The sequence below is a fragment of the Lepidochelys kempii genome, chromosome 15 (genome assembly GCF_965140265.1).
Source record: "Lepidochelys kempii isolate rLepKem1 chromosome 15, rLepKem1.hap2, whole genome shotgun sequence".
NCBI classification, from domain to species: Eukaryota; Metazoa; Chordata; order Testudines; family Cheloniidae; genus Lepidochelys; species Lepidochelys kempii.
In genome coordinates this window covers 12,837,859-12,855,340 of record NC_133270.1, presented here as the reverse complement: position 1 = coordinate 12,855,340, position 17,482 = coordinate 12,837,859, and the positions used below count along the sequence as shown (strand labels likewise).

Here is a 17,482-nt window from a genome sequence, read left to right as displayed (position 1 = left end):
CCCCCAAGATTAAATTTAAATCGGGCACAAAAAATTCTCCCCAAAAAAATGCTTATCTCCAATAAGACGCTAAATCAGTGGTTCTCAACCAGGGTTATGCATACCCCTGAGGGTATGCAGAGGTCTTCCAGGGGGTACATCAACTCATCTAGATATTTGCCTAGTTTTACAACAGGCTACATAAAAAGCACTAGCAAACGCAGTACAAACTAACATTTCATACAGACGGTGACTAGTTTTTACTGCTCTATATACTATACACTGAAATTTAAGTACCATATTTATATTCCAGTGGATTTATTTTATAGTAATATGGTAAAAATGAGAAAGTGAGCAATTTTTCAGTTCCAGTGTGTTGTGACACTTGCATTTTTATGTCTGATTTTGTAAGCGAGTAATTTTTAAGTGAGGTGAAACTTGGGGTATGCAAGACAAATCAGACTCCTGATTGGGGTACAGTAGTCTGGAAAGGTTGAGAACCACTGCTCTAAATCATCAGCCCCATGACTACTGACTTATAACCAATGACTCAACTTCAGCCAGCTGCTAATGGGTTTCACTTTCTTTGGCCATTATAAGAAGTTTTGCTAAATCAGAGACTTGGTATCACAGGAAAGATTTTCATCCATGGAAGCGGAGCTTCTGCAGCTCTTCTTGATGAATACGTTTGGGGTGTATAAAAAAAGATACTCAAGCCCTTGGCTTCTCACCTGCCTCCCTGATGTCTTTGACAATTTGCTGCGCCAGACTCCCCGTGTAAAAGGCATCTGCTCCCTCATTGGCTAAAGTCTCATAGGTGTTTGCTAGTTTGGGCATCTTGATGACATCCCCCTCGTGTAGGATCGTTCCTCCTCTGCAGAACACTTCACTGAGGGGGAAAGGAAAAGAGAGTGAGTGAATCAGCGGAGACATTGAGCTTCACCATAGACATCTTTGGCTTTGAATTGCACAGTATTCAGGCTAACAGCTTCCAAGAGAAAACCAGGACTGCTGAGTTAGAAGACATGCTATTCACATGGTCCCCCAGACACAAGTATGAAGACAGTAACGCCATGCATGCTCACTGAACAACACACACAAGGAACTCCTGCCTCAGAGTTAAAACAAACTCAAGGCTTAGCACTTTGAGTGTAACCTACACTAGTGGAGAGTGGCTCTTTTTGTCTAATAGACTAGTAGCTGGTCCACATAAGAGATCAAAGCTACCACAGAAGCCAGGAATGGGGGTTTGTCCTTGAGCTCAAATGACAGAGGCTCATACTGCTGGTTCTGAAGTTTCTGCATTCAAAGCTTACTGCCAGTCCAAGCAGGGGCAATTAGAATAGCACCGATGCAGGCTCCAAAGCGCTACCTACCACAGTGAGGGGTTGCTTTCAATCGCTTTCTCTTTTGACTTGATGACTTTTGCTAGAGCTTTCCCAATTGGGAACCCTTCTCTCGCCAGCTTGATGTTGGGCAGAAACAGGCTATTCCATGGCAATCTGCCATGCCGCTTATGAGCCATTTCATAGCCACGAATTTCTCCTGGAACCGCAATGGACAGGCCCCCTGGAGCAGACAGGGAATACATTAGGCCATTGGGCAACAAACACTAAGCAAGAGCAAAGACAGAGTTGTCTTTACATTTACTCATTTCCATAAGAAGTGAAGGGGACCCCTTCCATGGCCAGGTCTTCACTAGAGCTGAGCAATCAATTGGTTTCTTGCTTCAGTGGCCAAACTGGGAGAGGAGGGGGGAGAGAAACCAAGAAAAAAATTGGACTGGAAGCTGAGTTTCTCACCAAACCGAAAAAACAAAAATAAAACAAAGTTTTGTTTTTGAACAAAACATTTCATTCAATCCAAAACATATGGGTTTTTTTATTGTGTGTTTATTTACTATTTAAGTAAATCCAGCTACATTTCTAAATGAAAACATTGTTTCAAGAAGAAAAGTCAAAATGTTTCATTTCAGAAGTGTCAAATCAAAGCATGCAGAATTTTTTTTTTTTTTTAAGCTGAAGCTACTTGCTGAATTCAGCCTGAATTCGAACAGTTTCAGTTGATGCAAAACTGCTTTTTTTGGCAGAGAAGAGTTTAGTCTGAAAAACGCTGCCTGGCTCTCATGCTCACTTAGCAAGGAAGCTGTTTGATGGGAATCGCCTGCATGAAATGGGTGGTCGCATCTCCTGCCTTTGCAACACTTCAGCCCACCCATACAATCATGCTGTGTGACAGAGCTGGCTTTGGTCCAGCCACTCCCTGTACTTGTTTGGGAACTCTTGAAGCAATTGCTGGTAGCAAGGGGTTTGGGGTTTTTACCCAACACGAGGCCCTGCAGCTTGGGATGGCGTCGCTGGAGCGAGCTGAACTGGTGAAGCAGCTTATGGCTTCCAATCCAAAAACAGGGAGAAAGACTGTAGGAAAGGGCACAAATACAACCAGAGCTGAACCATAGGACCCTCATTGCATCCACCTGCACTGGGATGGCTATTGGGTGTGGACATGTGGCATTGTACAAGTAACCCAGGCGAATGGGATTTCAGTCCATGGGTTGGTGCAATGACGTGCACCTCGTCTAGACAGTCCCATTTTTATTGGCACCTCCCCAAATTGTAACATAGTCCTCGGATACCAGTTTTCCCCACAGAGACTTTTCTCTCCCCCCCGCTCAAATACAGATGCACCCCAGCAAAAGAACTTGCTTTCCTAGGTCCCTCAAAGCACTCTGGGAAGTCAGTTGGTTTAACTACTTCATGTCTTTTAGAGATGGTTCTGTTTCCAGTCAGGAGAATTTCTGCCTCTCCTCTGGACCCTCTAGGTCTGCAACTGGAGCCACCATTAATAAGACAGTCGAGTGATGGCTCTCAGGGCAACACAAACATTGGTGAGATCTAACAGCAGGGGCTCTTGTCTATCAGAGCATGGGGACGACAGTGGCAGATGTTATGCTGTTCATGGCAATACAAAATATGGCCCCTTAACAGTTGTGTATTAAGATTGATTTTTTACATTGCTCTTTGTATGAATGAGACAATGGGCACTGTTGTGACTGACTGTCTTGGACGAGACAGTACCTTCTGATTTCCTGGACAAGTGACGATACACAGCACCAATCAGCAGGAGGAGGAAGAGATTTCTGGGGCAATTGAGAAGGTGAGAATCCCAGGTGGCTGGGTAGGGCCAACTCCAGCCACAAGATGCAGAACAGTCAGAAGTACTTTGAACCCAGGAGATATTGCAACAGTAGCTAAAGTTTGAACAGCCCAAGGATCCACTGGCTGGAATCAACATGTCAGCACCACCTGACATCTCCTTACCTTTAAGGGAGAGCTCTGTGTTGTTCCCAAACATGTCCAGGGATGCATTTTTTGGAGCCACCTCTCTTGCATTAATGACTTCTACTTTCCCTTTAAAGACATAAGGAATAAGGCTGGCATCAGCTCTTCACTCTAGACACAGCACACTGGCTTTGTGTTACTGAACCTCTGAACTAGAGCCCTAAAGCCCTGAGAGCTAACTCCCGCATTGGTAGGGCATGATGTCTATCAGACCCGCCCTGTGCTAGGATAGAATTAACAACTTTGCTTTAGACAGAGCCATGTCTCAAGTGAAGTGCTGCCATCATTTATGACAGACCCTCTTACCTGTGCTGGTGTAGATGGTGAGGAAGAGACCCCCTCCGATTCCCATACTGTGAGGATTCATGAGGCCCACGCAGAGCAGAGCTGCAATTGCAGCATCCACTGCAGACCCTCCTTGCTGAAGGATATCCCTGAACCGGCAAAAGAGAACAAAATTATAGTCCAGCGGCAGCACAGAGGCCTCTTCTCCAGCACTTTCAGGACCTCCTTGTACAGGGTCGATCGCAGGGCAGCTACAGACAGTCAGGCCTTTGTACCAGATGTGGACTGGCCACAGAGCTTCCGCCATAGAGTGAGACACGAGAGGTGTTCTCTGTCTAAGAGGTACTTTAATGAGCTGCCCTCTCTGAGGCCAGCGGCTCAGATAAGGTATCGTTACCCATGGCATCACCTAGTGGCTGAACGTTATAAGACTGTTTCAGCATCCCATCACAACCGCCACTCCCTCCTTCTGTGCCCAGGCTCTCAAGGGGTTGCCTGATTCGGCACAGAGGCAGGAGGGAAGCAGCATCCGGTCGCCTTCTCAGCATTTTATTCAAGATGACAAAGATGCACCCTGGTTCAGTTTCACAGGGAAGAAGCCTGCAGACGACTGAGCTCTCCCTTGGTAGCATCCTCTACTCTTGAGCGTCCCCCATCTTACGGAGTAATTTTTAAAAAGCAGCCATCTCCTGCTGGTGTGGGCTGGACAGATCTGCATTAAGATCAGCTTGAAAACCCTGCTGAGGTTTTCCAGAGCTGCCTATGGCATTTAGATGTCCAGTTCCCATTTAAATGTAAAGTGGGAATTGGCCACTGAAAATCCCCATGGAGACTGGAAAAATGGATTTTAAAAGCAGCTTGAAAAGTTTATTTCAGTCATTTAGGCGATTCCCATCCTTGTGGACCCATTGTACATAGCTTAGATTGCCAGCAACCATGTTTCCCAGGCATGGAGAGCAAACCAAGCATTGCAAGACTCCTCCGTTTTGGTATCCTGACCTTAATGACAGATTACAGAGCACTAGCACATGCCACAGGCAGAGAGCTAGCAGAGCAGTTCCTGAGCGAACGCAAATAGAAGAGTTTGGGTCCTTGACTTTGTAACAATAGCTAAGAGAATGTACGGACACGAGTAAAGAGAGATACCTTCCAATTATTGAGCACGGCCCAGCATCCGTGGCTACAGCTGCTTTCTTGTAGAGATGTCCATCCTGCGCTGGGGGCTGCAGAGCTGAGCGCAGTCCGAAGAAAAACCCCAAGAAAAGGACCAGGCCCACCAGGAAGCCAGTCAGAATCCCAACTATCAAATAGCGCTTCTTCATCTTTCTGAGGAGAGAGACACTATGAGCAGGCAATCCCCACGGGGCCTACAGGCAATCGCTGAACCTGGTACCAGTGGGCTGCTTCCAGCAGCCTGTTTCAAATACACTGGAAATGAATGTCCACCTAACTAGTTTCACACTCTGGGTTCTCACCGCTAGTCTCCTCTCTCGACTCCCAATTGAAGCAGAGGAGGTCCAGGGAAGAGCAACTGAAGGACACCAAAGGTGCATTCCATTCAGAGAAATTAGAGACTCGGCCTACTCCGTCTGGAAGGGAGGTAGATAGCGAGGAGCTTTTCAAAGGCACCCTGGGCAGATGGGCACCCAACTCTCATTGCCTTAGTTAGGACCTGGGAGCCTAATTGCCCCTTTTGTCTTTCAAAACTCACCCCCACGCCAAAAAGCATAATGAAATCATTGGGCATGCCTGTTCTTGCAGTCGCGTGAGAGTAAGAGTCCTCAGGGTCAGTGGGACAGTGCTCAGATGCCATCCGTCTCAGTTAACTTTGGGGAGCCCTATCAAATGCTGTGACAGACTCCAACTCTGTTACATCCCTGAGACCCATCAGTCAACAGTTTGTAATTCGATCAACATTAAAAAGCTCATTGCTGTCTGGCGTAGCTGGTCTCTTGCAACTTCCTGCTCATGAGAGCGCCTGGGGAATAATGGAAACAAACATTCCTGCTCGCAGGAGCTGAGCCACTGTTTGTTTTTTTTCACTAGAGACCAAAGTTCGATTTACTGGATGGCAGTTACCAGAATTGCTCTTTTTTCCTCCTTTCCCCTCACAGAAAGTCGCCCCCTTCCCCCCTTCTGGTTTTTAAATCAGGTCTCCCTGGCTATTCAAACCTAATTGCCAGTAGCTCAGTCAACCAATTAGCTAACAACCCTGGCCCTACTGATCTGCAGCAAGTGCAAGTATTCCCTACCCTAGATTTATTTTTCATTCACAGGTATAGTCTATTGATTCCATCACTACTTCATTGTGTCCCTCCAAGAGTCTTTGGGTCTTCATGCTGAGCATCGATTACAAGGAGCAGATCAGGGATTCTAGCATTTTAGAACAATTACAGAATTCTCCCTCCTCCTCTGTTAACAGAGCTCCACCCCCTCGGCCCAGATAATTCTATTTACTATTAATATAGCATCACCATTGTTCCAGTTTATAAGCACAGAGCCCTTCAAACCCTGCTCCTTTTACTAAGATTTTAAGCCAGCGAACAGTTTTGCAAGAGCTGCCCCATCCTTCTTCAAAAGGAGCAGGCCAAGATGCAGTAATTAACACAGCGAGCATCTAGGGTAGATTACTTCACATTGTAGCAAGTAAGTAGTTCCACAGAGAGTAGAGGAGGCAGGGTCAGGAAAAGCCCCAGGTACAGAACTTGATTTAAGATTAAATAAATGATAAATGTCTGGCAATGACTTCACAGGAGAAACGCTCTGTTTTCAAATTCTGGAATCAAAGCAATTCAAAGACACAATTACACTTTAACTATCCCCAGCTATTGTCACTTGTGGAAGAGCGAAGGTACCCGAAGAATAAGCAGCTGCCCTCCCTCTGTGCAAGGTCATGGGGTAGCCATCGACCTGCATGATATACACCTTCAATCCTGACATTCTGAGCACATTGTCCCGCTAGAGGCAACATACCAATGTAGGCACAACCCACTCTAAGTGGTACGACATGGAGAGTACTCAGAAGGGGTCTTTTATCCTATTCCTAGGTGCAACAGAAACCATTTGCTTTCCCAGTAGTCAGCGCCTTATTTCCCCAGAAACAGCTGCACTGGAGGTACTGGGTAATGTATCTTCTTCTAATTGCTTTTGATTTCCCCTCCCCGCATCCTTAACAGTGCAGGTTCTTGCAGATTTAATACAGCCAGCACACACAGTGCAATGGCCACGCTACCCAGGTACCTCCCCAAAGCATCTGCCGTGCGCAGAGAGAAACCAGGCAGAGGCATCGTGTGACGAGCGGACAGGACAGGACTGACCCTCTCCAGTGATGTAACGGTCCCAAGGCAGGATGGGATTTCCAGCCAGGTCAGACGAGCTCGCGCTGCCCTGTGGCAGAGGCCCATGCAGTACCAGCGAGCTGTGGGGGGAGCCAGTGCAGAGGTCACTGGAGGGAGCAGGCCAGCCAGGATGGAAGCAGGGAGGGTAGATTAGCCCATCAGGGAGGAGATTAGCTGAACACCCCCCCGCACACACGTATCACTCCAGCCGAACAGAGGTCAGTGCGCCATCCTGGCCCTCTGTCTATTAGTGGCCATTGCATTGCTCCTGGCACCCATGCACTGAAAGCTTTCTAAGCCTCTTCGCTCATTACAAAACTAATCTACTGCCAGTGCCCTTACGCATGTGAATCTTAATGACCGGCAGCTGGAGGGGAAAGGGTGAAGCCTCTCCGTACAGGTTCCCAGCTTGCTTTACACTAGACCGTCCTAAAAATCAGTGGCATACTTGTCATTCAGTTACTGTGCCTGGAAACAGAGCAGCCATTATGTCTCCAACAATAGCTCACTCAGCCTTGACCCTTAAAGACAGTTTTGTTTATTGGCCACGAGTTTGGCCTGGCTGTCCTCGGCGTGTTACAGAAAGTGCCACAGGATCTGTCACCAGGCAGGAGGTCTCCTTTTCTGTGGCTCATCTGAAGGACGACCCCTTTACCCTGCAGCACAGGGCATGATCACTAGTCCCGAGGCTGGAGCTTCTGCATCATTGGAAGCGGTGCTCTGTGGCCTGACCGTCCTGGGTCTGGCAAGAAGCTGTGGGACACAGTGTCAGACTTATCTGACCTATCCAGCCAGGCTTTTGACAAATAAAAAGCCCATTCTTACAATGGGGGAGGCGGGGTTATCAGAGGCCCTTTATTTTAAAAGGGACTTCTTGTTTCTCACTGTTTATAATCAGTGCAAGTTACCCCAGTACCACAGTGATGGGCATCATCCCAGACCAGTAAGGGCCCAGCTGCTAGGCGACCGCACACAGCCTACTGAGCCCCTGAGCCCCATGCATGGGAGTCAAGCCCGGCCAGTCCCCCTGCAGATGACAGCCACCCCAAAGAGGGTAAGGCTAAGACCAGGACATGACCTCCCACGCCCTAGCGCAGCCCAGCTGGAAGAACACAGGGAAGGGTTGTGTCAGTGCCCAGCCTGTATACCTGGGAGGGAGCACCCCCATGCTCCTGCGGGGGCTGTGCAGCTCTGCAAGGCCCCATCGGCTGGGCTGTGCCTCTCAGAGAGCTGGACTCTGTGTTCAAGTGTCACAGTCAGTGTTTCAGCTTAACTCTCAGCTCAGAATTCAGCTCCCAAGTGTCCTTTGGGCTTAGAATAAGTGGAGCATCCAACGCATCTTCTGTCAGGAGACTAGGTCCCCAGCCTCACAGCAACTCCTGTGATCTAAGAGGTACGTTTCTGTTTCTAACTAGTATAATCTGTGCCCAAGTCCTGTGGAAACAGGAAGAAAAATCATGCACTTGGAAGGGCCAACCAGGACACTGAATAGACGTGGACCTACAGCCGGAAGAAAGAGAAGCCACCTCGACAAAACGCAGCTGCGTGAGACGGATCATGTCAGGGAAGAGAGCAAGAGAAAAAGTTTGGTCCCTGTAGGAAGCTAGAGGACTGAGCTACAGGAAAAGCAGGCAATCCTAAGGAGAGCCAGGACTAGAACCAGAGCCAAGAACACACTAAGTCTTTACTGCTGGAGTTAAAGGAAAGCGACTAGGTTCTTGAGCCTATTGTAGGCCCCACCACTACAGGGCAACATCCCCCCTACACACAAGAGCCACTACATTGCAGCTTTGAAGATAGGAAGGAAGCCTGTGAATGTTGATGCATGAAGTTTAAGAAGTACTGGCCGATGTTATGACCAACATCTCAGTACTTACCTAATGCCTCTGGCTAGGTGGCAGAGACCGGGTGTGTTAAGTGAACAGCCTAGTTTTTCCCTGTTGAAGTTGGCTCTTGTCTCCAAGGATTTATTGGTGGGACTAGTCAGAACAATTACTGTGCGCTGCCACCTGAAGCCGCGAGTGCTGGAACTCTCTAGCAAGCTGTGTTCTGCAAGCGGTTTTAACCTTTGAACCCTCTCGCCAAATGCAGCTCTGGGGAAGCTTTGTTAGTGTTTCAGTCAGACAGCGCTTCTCGGCAGCAGGAGACCAAGTCGGCAGCAGGAGACCAAGACGGAGGGGCTATAAAGTAATTAAAGGCACTACAATTACTTCTCAGACATCAGGGTTGTGACATTGTCCAATGCTAGGCAGGAAATTCAAAGCCAAGTCTGACCTATCTGAATTCATGAAGGGGAAGAACAGCAAACAACAGAGTTATGGGTGGATGAGCAATTTTACCAGTGAGCTGTGTTAATTTGTGTCACAACTTTAACAGTCTTAAACATACAGAAGCTTTATTAAAAAACCCAGCACAACAGCCTAGTTACTGCCAGGCAGGGGGATTCAAGTTCAGACTGCTGTGCCGGACTTACCAGGGGCTGGGAGTAGGTCTCATGGTGCTCACTTCTGGCCACATGAAGGACCAGCAATGAGTGGCTCTGAAGGGAGGCAAAGCCCCCCCTGTGCCAGAAGGCAGGTTGCATTGCCCTGAGAACTGAAGCAGGATGAGGAGAACAGAAGGGGGGACATTAAGAGGGTTCTGGAGGACCACCTGGAAGAGCTGAAACAGTCACACACACGCACACCCCCCCTGTTCCAGAAAGCTAAGCATGTCAGAATTTGGTATTTTCCCCTAGAGGCCAGAATTTCCTAATGCACGTAGTTTAAGGCAGGGGTTCTCAAACTGGGGGTCAGGACCCCTCTGGGGGTCACAAGGTTATTACATTAGGGGTCGCGAGCTGTCAGCCTCCACCCCAAACCCCACTTTGCATCCAGCATTTATAATGGTGTTAAATATATATATATAAAAGTGTTTTTAATTTATAAGGAGCGGGGGAGGGGGGGTGTCACACTCAGAGGCTTGCTATTTGAAAAGGGTCACCAGTACAAAAGTTTGAGAACCACTGGTTTAAGGTCTCGGGTCACGGTGGCCCAAGAGACAAGGCATTCCAGATCAGGAACCGAGGCTCTCAATTATTTTTTGTCACGGGACAAATTCCTTGGTCAAGGTATCGTCAAGGTCCAGACTCAGGAGAAAAAGAACACAAAACCAATAACAATACTGGTGATAATAAGTAAATAAAAAGATGTTGCAGTCCATCCAAAAGTGTCTGGCGGTTCGGATTTGGCCCACAGTCCGCCTATGGACTACCCCTGCAAGTCTAAGCGGTCAGAAAAGTGGGGCTATCATAGCTTAGATGGGCGTTTCAATCACAGCAGCGAGCAGTGCTCTCTAGCACAGTGCAGAGTAGCAGCAGCCAACATTTGTCCATTAGCCAAAAACTCGCAGGCAGAAAGATATCTGGATTCTCTCCTCCCAAGACACCAGTGCAGCTCATAGGAAGAGGGTGCAGCCAGATCCCATCACTTTCCGAAGCAGCATGTTGCCTTCAGCCTACCAGTTAGAGTAGGATCCCTTGTTTCCCAGGGACCATTCCTTCAGTCGTGGTTGTCAGTGCTTTTCCCCATACATCTCTGTACTTAGGTTACAGCATTTGCCAATAAGCTGCTAGGGTACCAGATGATATTCACGATTGATGTATGACTTCTTTTCATTCTCCGCCTAAAGCAGGTTTAGCCATTAAGCTAAATAAACCATCATTTCCTCGCTCACATGTCAGCCAATGAACTCACTTTACCTCTATGTAACAGAGAAAGCTAATTGATTTCGTCAGCCTTGGAAACCTTGATCATCGCTAGGGTGATTTATTCAAGCCTAGTTAGTCATTGTTTATATCCTTGGAAGCTGCGGGTCTAATTATGCGTTCACCCAAACTCTCTTCCAACTGTTAGTAGGGTCAGGGCCAGCAGACACACTCTGTGTGCAACAACATCCCAACTCATCACTTCTGTACAGCCCATTAAACTGTGGTTATTTGCTCCACAGGACGCCTTCTAGCAATGGGAAAAAGAAACCTAAAACCACTGCAGTAAAGGCAGAGAATATATTGACTGTGTCCACGGCAGGTTCAGATGACAGTGATTTCAGGTGTTAGTTCCACTTCCTTTGTGCAGAAAACATTCAAGATTTTTGTTTCTTTTGAACCCTAAACAATAATCAGTCTGTTTAGTCTCTATTCACACACACCTGCTTCTAGTGGTTTTGCTAAGATTTATCCTAGAAGAACCTCTACTAACTTGCTATGGTCTTTGTCCCTCTCTAGTGCTAGATCGGGCTTAGTGGTTTATGAGCCTGCTACTGCTTCTGAGCTGACAGATTTGGTTGGTCTTTTAGCTCAAGCAGTAGAGGCTTATGCTTTTAGCTCTGCAGTTCCCAAGATTAGTCCCTACAAACAACTTCTCCAGGGGTGTTATTACACAAGCTACACAATCCTTAGTAGACGTAACTGTGGGGATCCTTTAACACTGTAGTTTGATAGAGTTGCTTAAGAACTCCTAGGTTGTGAACACATTACCCAGAACAATAAGGGTCTTGTTTCATGTACCACTGAAAAGAACTGGTGAGTGTGTACATACACATCATTGCCCTTCAATGAAACCAGAATAGCTCAGCTGTAGGTCATAGGCCCAATATTGCTAGCAGATAATGGAAATTCCCTTCAGTACAATTGGTACCTTGCCTTTGAAACAGGAAATGTGCTTTCTGTTGCTGCTGTAGCCATCCAGTCCAAGGTGGCCATGGATTTGTTACCAGGTATCCCAGACTTGAAATATTTATTGTACAGAGAATCAGAATCATCCCATAAATCAAAAGACACAGATACTCTTTTCCAGCTACAGTCAAGCAGTCCAGTGGATCTAAATTGGGAAGCTTCTGCTTTACCTACCAGCCTTTCCTAAACACACAGCACAGATAAATGTGACCTCACCGTTTATTACAAGTCTCTGTCTATAGGACTTCTTGGTCTTCAGGGTAGTTCTTATGGCATTCACCCATTTCAATTCATCCAGCATGCTGCACACCAGGTCTCTCCCACATCTTACGAAGCTCTTAGCAGCAGAAACTAAATTCCTTTCTTCCCTCGGAGAGGCTGACACAGGGTGAAGTGCCAGGTAATTGTAAAGTTAAAGTCACCAAAAACCCAAATCAAAACTGAAAGCTGCAAAAAAAGTCAATTAGATGGACTTATTAACTAATTGATTCTCGTAGGACTAGCTCAGCGAAAATAAAACACAAACAGATGGAAGTATTGATAATCATTACTTATGAGATTATTCCAGAGAGCTGATCCTATGTTCTGTCAACAAGAGTTACTTTCCTAGAATTTAGCAGATGCCAACCAAAATTAACAGAGGAAACTTGATTTTGAAAAATTATTGACAAAAATAAAACAAAACCAGCCACCAGAAGAGAGTATGTAAATCATTACAGTATAAACAGGTATTAATGCTTAAAGAGCAACATCTTAGTCAAGTGGGAAATTCTAGAATGTAAGGAAATTAAAAAAAGATAATTTGATTAGCTATGTCCGAAGGACTAATACGATGGGAGTATAAACACAATGGCATTCAGTTGTCTACTTGGAATGCTGTTGCTTCAAAAGAGTATTTCTATTCAATTGAGATAGTCGTCAGGCACCGGTAACATAATTCAATGTCCATAATTAAAGGACTAATGCCATATAACCAGATATAAATTAAACTATGTCACAAAACAATACTAGACTTCAACTTATTATAAAAAATATCTAGGCTTGGCTGAATCCGATTTTTTTTTATAATTTCAGTGGCTAATATATTTATTTTAAGTTCTCTTATTTTTATCTCTTTAAATGTTCACAGATGCAGGAAATTATGGAAGGGCAGACAATGTGGGGGTGAATTATTTAATGACAGATGTTGAGATTAAAAAACTTAAAGCTTTATAATCATTAGACACAAATTATCAACATCACATGTCAAAATATACAAAGTAAATATCCTTAAATCAAATTCTAATAAGTCCTCAAGCAGCATTTTTCTTACTTGGCCTCACTGTAAAGTTTACATTATCGTAGAGGGAAATGTTTTTTCCATCAGTTTGTGTGTATGATGAAATCCACATTTACAGTCAAAAATCTAATCTGTCTAAGCCCAAAAATATAAACTACAGGGGAAAAAATCAAGATACAAGCTAACAAGATAGACAGGATTCTGCTGAGCAGTGTCAGTGAAAGGCTAGTAAAGTAAACTAGCAATTCTGTTTTAATCCTGGTTTAAGAAAGTGGTATTTCTAGGACTAAGCACAGGATTCAAAGAGATAAATATCAAGATCATTGGACATTACTACTTAAAGTCATGGAGTGTTCATACACACACCTAGCTGAAGATTGTTATAACAATACAGAGTGGATGGTGTAGCTCTAGCTCTGTGTGTTAATGTGTGTTTAAAATGGTGAGAGATAATGAAGCAGTTCAGTCAAGCAGTGTGTAAGGGGAAAGTTGAAGTCAGGCAAAGTGAGCAGTGTCTGGAAAAGCTGGAGTTGGATGCAGTGGGGATGATTATGCCATCCAAGTCAATTTGCACAGAGAAGAGAGGATGTCTCTCAAAGACAAAGCGCATAACAAAAGTTAGCAAAATGTTTGCTCTCCAAAGCCAAGTTCTGTGTTACCTTTGAAGTGCAGAATTTCCCTATGGAATATTTTAGCAATAAATATTGATTTCCCAGTCCCTCCACTCTTTGAGCAGATTAGGATAGTCTCAGCCTTAACTCAGCTGTCTTTGGAGTTTTCTCTAGTAGTGGTGGGATCTTCTCAGTGTCTCTGATCTTCAGGAAAGCCTCCTCTTTCCCAAGCTGGGCTTATAGTTGGAATTTTGGGCCCAGAAGCCAAACCCAAAGGTTTTTGTCTGTGAAGGACTCATTTAAAGAAACTCAAATGACTGATCATTCCTTGCTTGAAGTGGGTAGCCACTCTCTCTGGGTGAGATCAAGACAACTCTGCACTCAGGATCTGTTGATCTTCAAATGAGGCTGCTTCTACTCAACTGGTGGTGGTGCATCTTTTATGCATTCTTCTTCCATTCAGATGGACTGATGAGTTGAACAATCCCTCAGAAAGATCATTGTCATGATTTTGTGCCTTCTTATTGGTCATCCCCAAAATGTGATGTCCCATCTTCAGGTTACAGGTGAATCCATCGTTGTGGCAGGTCTGGTGTCATTGCACTCTTTTACCCATCCAATAGGTGGCATCCACGATTCAGAAAAGTTAGTTTTCCCATGTAGTTGCAATTCTTTCCTGGAATTTTTTAATTCTTACTTGGCAGACAATCCTAGACAGCAGGATTGTCTGGCTATGTAGACTCCCTCCTCAGGCCCTACGCTACCAGCACTCCCAGCTACCTTCGAGACACCACTGACTTCCTGAGGAAACTTCAATCCATCGGTGATCTTCCTGATAACACCATCCTGGCCACTATGGATGTAGAAGCCCTCTACACCAACATTCCACACGAAGATGGACTACAAGCCGTCAAGAACACTATCCCCAATAATGTCACGGCTAACCTGGTGGCTGAACTTTGTGACTTTGTCCTTACCCATAACTATTTTACATTTGGGGACAATGTATACCTTCAGATCAGCGGCACTACTATGGGTACCCGCATGGCCCCACAGTATGCCAACATTTTTATGGCTGATTTAGAACAACGCTTCCTCAGCTCTCGTCCCCTAAAGCCCCTACTCTACTTGCACTATATTGATGACATCTTCATCATCTGGACCCATGGAAAAGAAGCCCTTGAGGAATTCCACCATGATTTCAACAATTTCCATCCCACCATCAACCTCAGCCTGGTCCAGTCCACACAAGAGATCCACTTCCTGGACACTACGGTGCTAATAAGTGATGGTCACATAAACACCACCCTATACTGGAAACCTACTGACCGTTATTCCTACCTACATGCCTCCAGCTTTCATCCAGACCACACCACACGATCCATCGTCTACAGCCAAGCTCTGCGATACAACCGCATTTGCTCCAACCCCTCAGACAGAGACAAACACCTACAAGATCTCTGTCAAGCTTTCTTACAACTACAATACCTACCTGCGGAAGTGAAGAAACAGATTGATAGAGCCAGAAGAGTTTCCAGAAGTCACCTACTACAGGACAGGCCTAACAAAGAAAATAACAGAACGCCACTAGCCGTCACCTTCAGCCCCCAACTAAAACCCCTCCAACGCATTATTAAGGATCTACAACCTATCCTAAATGATGACCCAACACTCTCACAAATCTTGGGAGACAGGCCAGTCCTTGCCTACAGACAGCCCCGCAACCTGAAGCAAATACTCACCAACAACCACATACCACACAACAGAACCACTAACCCAGGAACCTATCCTTGCAACAAAGCCTGTTGCCAACTGTGCCCACATATCTATTCAGGGGACACCATCACAGGGCCTAATAACATCAGCCACACTATCAGAGGCTCGTTCACCTGCACATCCACCAATGTCATATATGCCATCATGTGCCAGCAATGCCCCTCTGCCATGTACATTGGTCAAACTGGACAGTCTCTACGTAAAAGAATAAATGGACACAAATCAGACGTCAAGAATTATAACATTCATAAACTAGTTGGAGAACACTTCAATCTCTCTGGTCACGCGATTACAGACATGAAGGTCGCTATCTTAAAACAAAAAAACTTCAAATCCAGACTCCAGCGAGAAACTGCTGAATTGGAATTCATTTGCAAATTGGATACTATTAATTTAGGCTTAAATAGAGACTGGGAGTGGCTAAGTCATTATGCAAGGTAGCCTATTTCCCCTTGTTTTTTCCTACCCCCCCCCAGATGTTCTGGTTTAACTTGGATTTAAACTTGGAGAGTGGTCAGTTTGGATGAGCTATTACCAGCAGGAGAGTGAGTTTGTGTGTGTATGGGGGTGGGGGTGGGGGGTGAGAAAACCTGAAAGTGAGTTTGTGTGTGTGGTTTTTGGGAGGGGGGTGAGGGGGTGAGAGAACCTGGATTTGTGCAGGAAATGGCCCAACTTGATTATCATGCACATTGTGTAGAGAGTTGTCACTTTGGATGGGCTATCACCAGCAAGAGAGTGAATTTGGGGGGGGGGGGGGTGGAGGGTGAGAAAACCTGGATTTGTGCTGGAAATGGCCCAACTTGATGATCACTTTAGATAAGCTATTACCAGCAGGACAGTGGGGTGGGAGGAGGTATTGTTTCATATTCTCTGTGTGTATATAAAGTCTGCTGCAGTTTCCATGGTATGCATCCGATGAAGTGAGCTGTAGCTCACGAAAGCTCATGCTCAAATAAATTGGTTAGTCTCTAAGGTGCCACAAGTACTCCTTTTCTTTTTGCAAATACAGACTAACACGTCTGTTACTCTGAAACATGTACTTACCAGCATTCAAGGGAGGCATGGAGGGCAAATCTGCAGTTCCCTTGTCGATAAGCAATCCCACAGACAGAGCTTTGGGACCTGTAGGTCCCAGGTGATCATCTGCTACAGAACCTCTCTAATTCCCCTTAGCTCTCACAAGTGTTGAAAATCTTTATCAGCTCCTGTCCTGTCATGCAATTTCCCAAGTAGCAGTAATTGCTCTTCCAAGTGCCAAAGTATCTACTTAGCACTAGCAATAATTAATTATATTTCTCTTGAAAAGCACTCTGAGGAATTCCCAGTATCTGATGTTTGTACTCCCTTGTTCATGAAGTTGAGTTCCCTCCATCTAGTTACTTTTCAATTAACAGCCTCAGAGGAGGACATTAGTTAAACATTGACTGAAGAATCAAGAACTCACCCCTTTCAATCTTTATTTAGTGCTCATGAAAAGCACCATACTGAGAGCCCTGCAGGCTGAAGTCCTTATTTATAAATGAAACCAAGAGTTAATCAGTATGTCTGACTTCTGATTAAGAGGGACCTCTCCTATGGAGAGTGTTCAGAATCTTCTTAGGTATATATATATGGCCCTCGTTACCATGGCATCTGAACCACTCAAGTCTTTAGTGCCTTTAGCCTCAAAGCCCTGCAAGGTAGGGAAATATTGTTATTAAAAAAAAAAAACAGACTGGGAATTGAGGCAGGGATAGACTAAGTGACTTGCCCATAGTCACACAGTGACAGAACAGGGATTTGAACCAGTTGTGCCAAGTCATAGTGCCCTAACCCCTGGCCCTTCCTTCCTCTGGCAACATGAGCACTTCACTTCTTTGCCTCCTTGCTCAGCTTTCCAGGGGTGCCAGTTCATGCCATCAGATGTTAATTTTTGGTCTTTAGCAACAGACACGATTTTAACCAACCACCTACCTAATCATTAAAGACCCCAAAAATCTCATTATCAATCCCTCAGCCAGCCAGCCCTCTTCCTACTTGTGACCCAAGTTTTCCTGCCTCAGGGCATGAGCCATTATAAAAAACGTGCTGGCTGTATTAACTTGAAACATTAAAGTAGTTTGACAATAAAAAAGTAATTCCCGATAAGGTTCTATGCTTCCTAAAATAAAGGTGTTATT

At 45.4% G+C, this 17,482-nt stretch overlaps 1 protein-coding gene across 6 annotated transcripts in view; it reads right to left on the bottom strand.

Annotated features, from left to right (window-relative positions):
* The window catches only part of GGT1 (gamma-glutamyltransferase 1), a 62,440-nt gene that overhangs the window by 17,726 nt on the left and 27,232 nt on the right, over positions 1-17,482 (bottom strand). For 5 of the 6 annotated variants that reach the window (XM_073313704.1, XM_073313700.1, XM_073313702.1 and 2 more), the window contains 5 exons: positions 4,752-4,931; positions 3,627-3,754; positions 3,300-3,389; positions 1,356-1,548; positions 711-868 (listed from right to left, as the gene is read on the bottom strand). In XM_073313704.1, the coding sequence (XP_073169805.1) occupies positions 711-868; positions 1,356-1,548; positions 3,300-3,389; positions 3,627-3,754; positions 4,752-4,931 (749 nt within the window). Of the gene's footprint in view, positions 1-710; positions 869-1,355; positions 1,549-3,299; positions 3,390-3,626; positions 3,755-4,751; positions 4,932-16,367; positions 16,573-17,482 lie in introns of those variants that run through there. The other variant, XM_073313701.1, reaches the window with a different exon arrangement.